At 34.3% G+C, this 9843-nt stretch overlaps 1 protein-coding gene across 1 annotated transcript; it reads left to right on the top strand.

Moving 5' to 3' along the window:
* Positions 1-381: 381 nt before the first annotated feature.
* Positions 382-1399, top strand: LOC116160064. The gene is made up of 2 exons (XM_031473201.1): positions 382-705; positions 756-1399. The coding sequence occupies exons 1-2, from the start codon at positions 531-533 to the stop codon at positions 1397-1399; spliced, it is 819 nt and encodes a 272-aa protein (XP_031329061.1). The 5' UTR covers positions 382-530.
* The last annotated feature ends 8444 nt before the right edge of the window (positions 1400-9843 follow it).

The following is a 9843-nucleotide window of genomic DNA, read 5'->3' as shown; positions in this document are numbered from 1 at the left end:
AAAGCCACATACGCGCATTGAGTAAAAATGTGAAAAGCAAACAAACTTTGCTGACCATACCTGCCTTGACTTCCAGTGATAAAAAAAATGAATTTTACGAGGATTTATGTGGTGCACTTTTGGGGTCCAATATACCTTTTTACAAAGTAAATGCGGAACCTTTCAAACAATTTCTGGAAAAGTACACAAGCCGTCACGTTCCAGATGAAAGTACTTTAAGGAAAACATACCTTCCAACAGTATTCCGGAAGAAAATGGAAAATATTAAAACTTCCGTTGGGAATAGCTATGTTTACTTAATTGTAGACGAAACAACAGATTCCAGAGGCTAGTAGAATTTTCACAATATCTTTTTTTTCTGAAATTTCATTTTATAGGTTTCTACATTGCAAATTTGCTGGTTGGCGTGTTAGACACTGATGAACCCCAGAAACCATTTCTCATTGCTTGTAAACGTCTGCCAACAACTAATTTTGAAACAATATGTCAGTTTATAAACAAATCTCTTACTGCTTTCTCGTCTACCATTAATGGGCGCGTTTTACTTTTACTTACCGATGCAGCGCCTTATATGGTTAAAGCTGCAAAAACTGAAGGTTTTTTATCCAAATTTATTACATGTTACATGTCTAGCACATGGAATAAATAGGGTTGCAGAGGTTGCCAGAGAACTGTGCCCTGGAGTTAACAAATTGGTTAACAATGGTATTACTATATTTAAGTTTTAGTACTTGTTTGACCGTGGGATCTTTTAGGAAAGAAAGCGTTCCTTAAAGCACCTTCACGTGTGGCAATATACAAAGAAATTATGCCAGATTCGCCTCTTCCTCCGGAGCCAATAATTACTCGTTGGGGTACTTGGTTGGAAGCAGCGATATTTTACGCCAACAACTATGAAAAATTTGCTGCAGTTGTTAGGAGGTTAGAGGATGACGCAGAATCCGTAAAAAAATTAAAACTCTTAATAGAAGAACGAAGCGTACAGAATGAATTAATATTTATTAAAACACACTTGTGCTTTCTCCCTGAGTGTTTGAAGCAATTAGAAAATCAAGGAATGTCACTATATGACAGCATATCTATCGTGCAAGACGTAAAATCCAAAATAATACGTATTCCTGGCGAGAAAGGAAAACGGCTGAAATCTAAATTAGACAATGTTTTAGAAAAAAATGTTGGATTTAAAACGCTTGAACAGTATTCAACAATTTTAACTGGTGATGGGGAAGGTAATGAAGACATTAAAGTGGAGATGATTCCAAAATTTAAATATGCACCCATTACTAGTGTAGATGTCGAACGTGCATTTTCCATATACAAGCACATTTTAGATTCGCGAAGGTGTAATTTCACCGAAGAAAACTTAGAAATGTATATAGTGTGCAATTACAACGCGTAAATCGTTAGCGATATATTTAGTAATAAGGCAATACTAATGATAAGTAATAAATAAAAATAATTAATAAAGATTAATAACTTGCAATTTTTAGTTTATTTAGAGCAATTTTTCCTTATTTTGGTTGCCATTTATGGCGCAATTTTTGTGATTTTTAGTGCCACAACTTCCGCTCACTAGTTATAATGTAAATATCATTATGTAGCTCGAGTAGTTGATTACTTAATGGCCAAATGATATGTTCCCCATTAATTCATATTACAATGATCTTATCGTTGGTTACGTGAACGTGTTTTGTAGTAGCACCTTAACTAAATTAGGCCATTCGGCAAATAATACTCATATGAGTTTTCTATTTCTATTAATGTATAATTCAGTATTGACTACAAGGTACACTTAAGATTCTTATTTTTCTACGTTACGTGAAATGCCATAATTCGTACGTAACGAATTCTTTCAAATCGGTCGAGAAAGAATGCAAAAATAAGTAAATCAATGAGAGAAAAGTCGATTACCCCCAGTCTCGAAGTTGGAAGCAATACATTTGTATAGAAGCGATGTATCGTCGCATAACAGCCACAGAGCGAAAAAAACTTTAGCAAGCCACTAATCTTAAAGTACCTCTCCAAGCTTCATCAATCGTCCCTTTTCAAGTTACTTTCTTTTGTTATTTAAGGAATATTTTATTTATTTGTATCAACTTTGGCTTTGAAGCAACGCGCTTCGAGTAGTTGGAGTCCACTATATATTTAATCCGAACTAAATTATTTACTTTATTGCCAAGTGTTCGGGAAGAGGTGAAAGGTGAAAAATTGTAAAGTAAAAAAGTCTGATTTTATATGATATTTATTTCTCTTTACAACCAAATACCTAGCAACAGATAAAACGTGCGATTGTTGAAGAAGTAATAAATTGGACACAGTATTGGAAATAAGCTCACGGCTCGTAATTAATGACGTCAAATTCGTTATACGTTTCATCGGAAAAGTTTTATTTTTTAGTTTGAGGAGTAAAGAAATGCGATTGAGGAAAAAACATTGTCTCAGTTTTCCAAAGTTACTTATTTTTATGCGTATTATCTGTTTTATCTACCCATATGAGATTAATTTCTTCTACTACATTAAAGCAGCGCTTAAAGGATATGTCACATTTGTGCGCTTTTTACTGAAAACGGCACGCGTGCAGCAAATATTCAAGTATTATATCCCAAGTGCATGCCAAATGCCTGAATACTCAGATCTGGTATTTGGCGTGCACGAGAGATATACGGAATGACTATTGCCCGACAAAAATTTTGCAAGATAAGAAAAATATGTTTGTTTCGATCCGTTCAAAGACATGGTTTTTCAGAAAGCATCATGAAACCGAAAATAAGCATGGGTTCAGTTACAAATTGCCATTTTACAAATTGTAATTTTCGTTAATACAATTTGGAATTATTTATGTAAGTTTCATTTTAGGTATTTACACATAAGCAATACCCGCGGGTATTGCACAAGTGCAAGAATACTCGAGGATATTTGTCTGTGATTTCTGTAATATGCATTAATATGATTGGTTGAAATTTTCTGAGGGCAATAGTCAAGGATACCCCCCCCCCCCCCCCCCCACTGCATAACCTACAATACTGCCAAGCACTCTAATCCGTATCCATGTGTCATGAATCGAGGACGCCATTTGAGTGACGTATTTAATAGTTATTTACATAAAAGTCAAGAAAATGTTACATTACTGATGAGGAAATATTGAAGTGCGAGGCTCCTTTGGGGCCGAGTACTTTAATTTTCGAGTCAGGTAATGTCATTTTACTGACGAGTTTTGTATTAAATTTTACCAGACATCGTCTTTTAATATAAAATTTCAATCTTTATATAGAACTTTTGATTAATGTCAATCTGTCAGTGTGACAGAAGTCATTATAGACATTTGGTAAAGTGACAAGCGGCAGGAAACGTAGTCTGCTCTACCTCTGTGATGGAAACTAACATTTCCTGACAGAAATTAAGCATGAAAATGAAGGATTCAGGACGATTTTGGGTAAAACAATTTAATGTTGCGTATTCTAAATGCATTATTCGTGTTCTTGGATATTAAAAAGAAAAATTTCCTATCTCAGTATCTCATTTAGTTTCTCTACCAGGGGAGTTATTTATGCCCCATCTGTATATAAAGATTTGGGACGATTAATATATTGTTTTGGATGAAAGTAGTTTTGTATGATTCTGTGGTTTTTAAACCAAATATTCATTTGACTACTAGTTTTTGAAAATAAACATACATTTTGCAGAAGTACGCTTTCTTCAGGAAACAATAACGTAACGATTGAACAAGAGAAATCCTGGAATAAGTGGTAGTCAGATTTACAATAGTTACAAGTTAGGATATTACGAAACGTATTGATGTGAAAAGGATGTAAAACACTAAGCAGGTCAATATGAGTAAGGTATAAAGGTGCAAGTATTGTGGTGATTGAAACCTACAGTGCTAACAAAGCATCCCAACTCTTTCTTTTAGTTGGGATAAAAGATCTTAATGAGCGAATTTATCAGCAAAAAGTATGTTAGTCAGTGAAATGGAAGAGGATGGGTCCTCAGTTGTTAGTGAAAAAAACTTTCATTAATGGTACAAGAAAAGAGGTTATCTTCGATAACTTCACAACCTCATCTCAAATTAATACACTCGCAGATAGTGTTCCGAAAACTCTGTCAGTTTGACTGATACAATCACAAGGGTAGAAGTCTCGAAGTTTTGTACTCTAAGCTCCAATTCTGATGAATGTATAGAATCGTGATTTATCAGGTATATCTCTTAGTGTAACGTAAATTTAAGGACATGATTTATTTATTTACAATTGATTATTAATGAATGTATAACAGTCCTTAAATGGATTCATTTATAACAGTTAAATCAGTCACTTGTATACAATTTATAACCTGTAAATTTATCGCATACAATCGCGAACTTCACTGATATTCACTATGGCACCGATGTTGGAACTGCCATTAAACACGCTTCAATTTGACTTTATAGAAACGGAAAATTTCTTGAAAAAACCACGGAACATTCTCAACGAATCTAGAAGGCGTACCACATTTCCAGAAAAGAATCCGCTCTCATTTCTTATCACCGGTGACTTGCCGACTTCATGACGCCTGCTAGCACCCCCGGTGTGTGAGATACTCGCTACAATTTCTTCCGTGTCATATAAAGTGGGAAATGTCATCCAGGTATATGAGAAAAAGTCTTGGTCCCAAGACCCTACCTGATGGAACATTTCCGTTTTATAAGTATCCAGATCTCGTAACAAATTGCTTACGAGGTACAATCTCAAAAGTTAATGGTATTTTCCCCGGATTACACGCAATCAAGGGCTTTTGAGACATTTTATGTATTATCTAATACCAAAGACTATGTCGGCCGCAAAAAAGTAGGAGTGATTTATCTAACTGAAATGTTTGGCATGCTGGCGCAATAGATCTGGAGGGCAGAAAACCTTATTAGTGCTCTAAGTGGTGTCGGATCAAGTTTCGTTAGTTTATAATAATAGATTCGACCTTAAGCATTATTTAGGGTCGCTTTGTATTACTTAGATTCTCCATATTTGAATAACGTTTCAGAAAACCATAGGCCTTAGCTGTCCAATGTAGAAGAAATACTTGAAGTACAGTCATGTTATATATTTATTACATCAATTTTTACCCCTAATCAATCGTTATCCAAATGAAATGTAGGGAGATCTTTAATAAACAGAACCTATTCAAGCAACGGAAATCTCATAAGCAGGCCCTCCTTGAACTCTTCGTCTATTTATTAAGGATCCTCAGATACTTTATAGTTTTGTATTGTCGTCCGTCCGTGTGCGCTCTAACTCTTTTTAAAAGTGTCCGATTGTGTTGAAATTTGGTGTACGGGTACTTTGGACATTAAGGACGGTGATTTTCAGGAACCTGGTTCAACAGGAACAAAAGTTATAGGACTTTGAGTGAATCGGGAGCAGGAATAACTGCGCGCTCAATATAATAGAAATCAACATATTTCATTCTCCAGGTCATGTATCTAGTTCGGACTTTCGCTAGATTATTGTCTATGACTCTTAGATCTGTACGAATTCAATAGAACTCTTCTCTGTGGTACAGGTCAAAAGTTTTAGAGCAAAATGTAACCAAAATTATTTTTTACACATGAAATTGGAGTTTCAAAAGTTTTCCAACGCATTATCTTGATGCTGAAAGAGTACATCACGTGCACATTTGATAATCTCATGTGTGTGATTCAAATATGTTAAATTATTTTTCTGGGATCACATAGATTTTGATCAAAACATGTCAAAATCGTTATTTATGCACCAAGAACGTTGTGAAAAAGACCAAGAGCATTATCTCAATGATCGAAACATGAATTTGATCTATTTTTGGCGACCACATGGATTTTGATCAAAACATGTCAAAATCGATATTTATGCACCAAGAACGTTGGGAAAAAGACCAAGAGCATTATCTCAATGATCAAAACATTAATTTGATCTATTTTTGGCGACCACATGGATTTTGATCAAAACATGTCAAAATCGTTATTTATGACCAAAACATGAATGTGATCTATTTTTTGCAACCACATGGATTTTGATCAAAACATGTCAAAATGTCATGTCTTGCACTGATATCGTTGGGAACAATATTAAGAGCACTATCACAATGAAAAAGACATGAATGAAGATTAAAATAAATTGTCGTTAAAAGTGATTGTGATACTGAGGAATGAGGATCCTTCGATATTTCGTTGTATCGGTTTATTTATATTGCTAGTCTACCTCTGTCACATTGATCTGATCACCGCCTCTCGCTATCTAAGTGTCAGATTTCCCTGATCTAATTATTATTGGAATTAGGAAATACAAAATACACCTTTAAAGAAAATGATATCAATAGAGGGTGACAGGGGATTGATTTACGTTAGTTTATTGTCCGCATCGAAGTCTCTGTACCCACTGCACCCATTTTAAATTTCCATAGAGCGCCCACCAGAAAAGCTCAAGCTGTTTTTAAAAAAAATATATTTTTAAGAACTTTTATAAATTTAAACCTGTATCTACAAAATGTTCGGACTATTTTTTTTTAAGTTTATAGCAACTGAATACATACTGTTTAAAGATGAGATGTTTTGCACCAATTATTGCGCTAATCTGTTTTATTATTTTACTCCCGATTAAGACGATTTATGGAAAAAGGAAACCGACAGTTTTGTAGATAAGTTACTTCTAAACGTTACCCCATTGAAAAATTGACTTCCAAGATGTTCATAATCATTAAACACAATTCTCTTTTATTTATTTTGCATACCGCTGTTACCAAATGGCAATTCAGCATAACAAAGCATAAATTTTCAATTCTTGTCCACTTAATTAAATCACTTTATTCACAACCTATAAATGCAAATTAATCATGGTGGAGAACAATTCAAGTTTGTTATATAAATTGAAGGGCACTTTGTAAACACATATAATACATATACAAAATTGAAATAAATTGGCTGTAACATTTCAAATTATAAATGTTTCTTTGAAAATTTCCTCGCTTGTGTTGTACACGCTTTGTTATTTCAGTTGTTGGTTCCTGTAAAACGAAACCATAACAATAATTTTAAAACCACTGTGCGTCCAGAGAAGGATCCATTCTCTCATATTTTTCTCAAACAATTTTTCGCTCTTCTGGGTGGTCATTAAATTTAAACCTAAAAAACAGTGTAGATGTTATAAGAAATTTCTGTGGCGGAATCATCTTTTAAGCAAGTATCACGACTGAATAGTCAAGTTAAAACCCATTGAGCGTTGAAGCTATCCCGGAATCTAAACGCGGACAGGAAATGAAATGCCGCGTTATTTATCAAGCCGCGTGTTTCAGTAGGAGATATGTGGCGATACGGCTGCGAGAATATCCTCCCATACATATAAATTTCATTATTACAACAAAGTTAATGAAAGGATAACTACGTAAAGATAAAAGAATCCGTAACCGCAAATATAAATGTATGAAAATTATGCATATAAGCTTAAAATTATACGGCAGCTTTTGCCTGCAATTTTTATACCGTAAACATTTCGTTCTCTTGCTCGTCTTTACGCGTATTCGTCTGGGAACTGTCATGTGATCAAGGCCATCTGAACAAAACACTAAATCATTTTTAACGAGCGAAAAGAAAAAGGAATTCGTGCAAAGTTAATGGACGCGTCCCTTACGGTATGACCAGTAGCTACTATGATCCCCTGATCCAAAAATACTCAGTGTTCATATGATTTACATTGCAAAATTGCATTAAAAGACGTGCCACGAGATACTGTAATTTTGCAAAATTCGTGGATTGATTACCCTTATAAACATGTTTGAACGTTACTTTTTTTTTAAATTACCATACATCATATCGAGACTAATAGTTATGAAAAAAGATTATTGCTTTGGCTGCTATATTCAATTTTGGTTATGAGCTTATTCCCTTCCATGCACGTTAAAACCCTGCTTTACATATATATGAAGACGAAAATAAAATTAAATTGCACCGCGGTTTTTTCATCTTTATTTTGGTCAAGTTTTCCCCGCGGGACTTAAACCCTTGCAAGTCTGTGTGCATGCGAAATTTAATTCAGTCATTAATCCATAATTTTTATAACACTTTGGGTTTATACAGTGAATTTTTTTAAAATGCGAACATAGGAGTTTGCATGCAATGTAATTTCCCTATGTTCGATAAAAAAAAACACATCAATCTATTGAGTAGTTCAAATGAGTAGTAGATACAATTGACTTTTTAACTTGTATTATTAATATTTCGAAGCCGTTCGGATATTATAACATCTTGCCTGATGATGGCTTGTTAGCCGAAACATGTCGCATTACAATTAAAAGATTATTCAAAGTGTATGGGGAATGTTTAGTGTTCACTTTCTAATAATTATCATACAACCCCAGGTCGAGTTCAACAGAGATTGAACACCAAAATTAATATTCAACAAACATGGTTGCAGAATAACTAACGGTTTAAAGGAATTTGTAGCGAAAACAATACTTACATTGACATTAGTCAACAATATGTTTCTGCTAATTTGTGATAAAAGCATATCCTATTCGACAGAGAGAACTGTCGGTTGTTCGGGCGCCTTTTAAGCTTTTAGTATATTGATCGAGATCTCGACAACGAAATACCGCATTCTTGGGGTTTTCAGCATTAGGTTCGTATCATCGAGATATTCCTGCATCGATTACTCAGCAAGCTGAAAGCCATTACCGAAGTCCATAACGTACGAATTTCGTTCAAAGGGGTGCTTTTATAAATCAATCCAAATATCGACAACGGAACATCGTGTAGCTGTGCGGATTACACCATTAGGTTCGTACTATCGAGTACGCTTAGTTTAAAAACTGAACGCGCAAAACCTACTTTCTTATTTACTTATAAAAGCAAATTGAACGCTAGTGCGAAAAATATCTCTGCAATACTTATATACAGGGTGGTGACTTGCGTAACGCATCATAGGGATTTCAATGTAAAATTCATAACATACGATTATTGGCTCCCCAAATTATTTTAGAGCAAAAATGTATTAAGGTTTTTTGTAGGAAAAAATTTTTTACGTCAATCAACCCTATTAGTTTTCAATTTTTTGCATAATAAATACGGAAAATTGGAAAATAAAACCCCCATCTTTTTCAATAATCTGTGATGCCATGGTAAAGCCTGGAGATGTAATATCCGTATACAGAGCTGAATCCAGTGTTAGATAACTCATTATCAGTAACAATCATGATGCTTTGGTCCGCCAACCTCAAGCTTCTTGCACTAGGTCGATTTCCAGCCATGTCCACTTTAGGGTATGTCCGTGTCTCATTATAACGGCTCAACTTGCCATATTGGTACACATTTTTCAAGGCCATGATCTCGTATCTTTCTCCCCCTCTAATTTTTTAATTTTAAAATTTTATTTCTTATTTTTTATATATTTTTCCCTTTTATATAGATTGTTATTGTGAATTGAGAATTAACACAGTGTTTATTCTAGTATGTAGCGCTTTTTAATCGTTAAATGCTTTAACAGATTTACCTTATGTTAATAGTTATTTATATAAATGTCAGGAAAATGACACGTTACTGGCGAGGAAATGTAGTACAAGGCCGAATTATAGACATTTAGGAATGTGACAAGTGCGGCCGGTAAAGTGACAGGCGGCAGGAAAAGTAGACTGGACTGCCTCCGTCATGGAAACTAACACTTTCCTGACATAAAGTAGGCATGAAAATGAAGGTTTCATGACGATTTTGGGTAAAACATATTTGTTGTACTAAAATCTTTAAACTAAATAATTCATTTATGTTTGATCTAAGGTAGTAGTTTGTTGCTATATAAATAATTTAGAGTTTGTCATTAGAAACTGATACAATAAAAAACGTTGTTCATA

This window comes from Photinus pyralis, unplaced genomic scaffold (genome assembly GCF_008802855.1).
Source record: "Photinus pyralis isolate 1611_PpyrPB1 unplaced genomic scaffold, Ppyr1.3 Ppyr1.4_LG1, whole genome shotgun sequence".
In the NCBI taxonomy this organism is placed as follows: domain Eukaryota; kingdom Metazoa; phylum Arthropoda; class Insecta; order Coleoptera; family Lampyridae; genus Photinus; species Photinus pyralis.
The sequence above is the reverse complement of the archived record's forward strand: the minus strand, read 5'-3'. Positions and strand labels throughout refer to the sequence as shown.

Excerpts from the sequence above, each read along its gene's own strand:
- LOC116160064 (XM_031473201.1), top strand. The coding sequence starts at position 531 with ATGGGCGCGTTTTACTTTTACTTACCGATGCAGCGCCTTATATGGTTA. Across the intron at positions 706-755 it reads TAACAAATTGGTTAACAATG|GAAAGAAAGCGTTCCTTAAA; the intron begins GTATTACTATAT and ends GGGATCTTTTAG.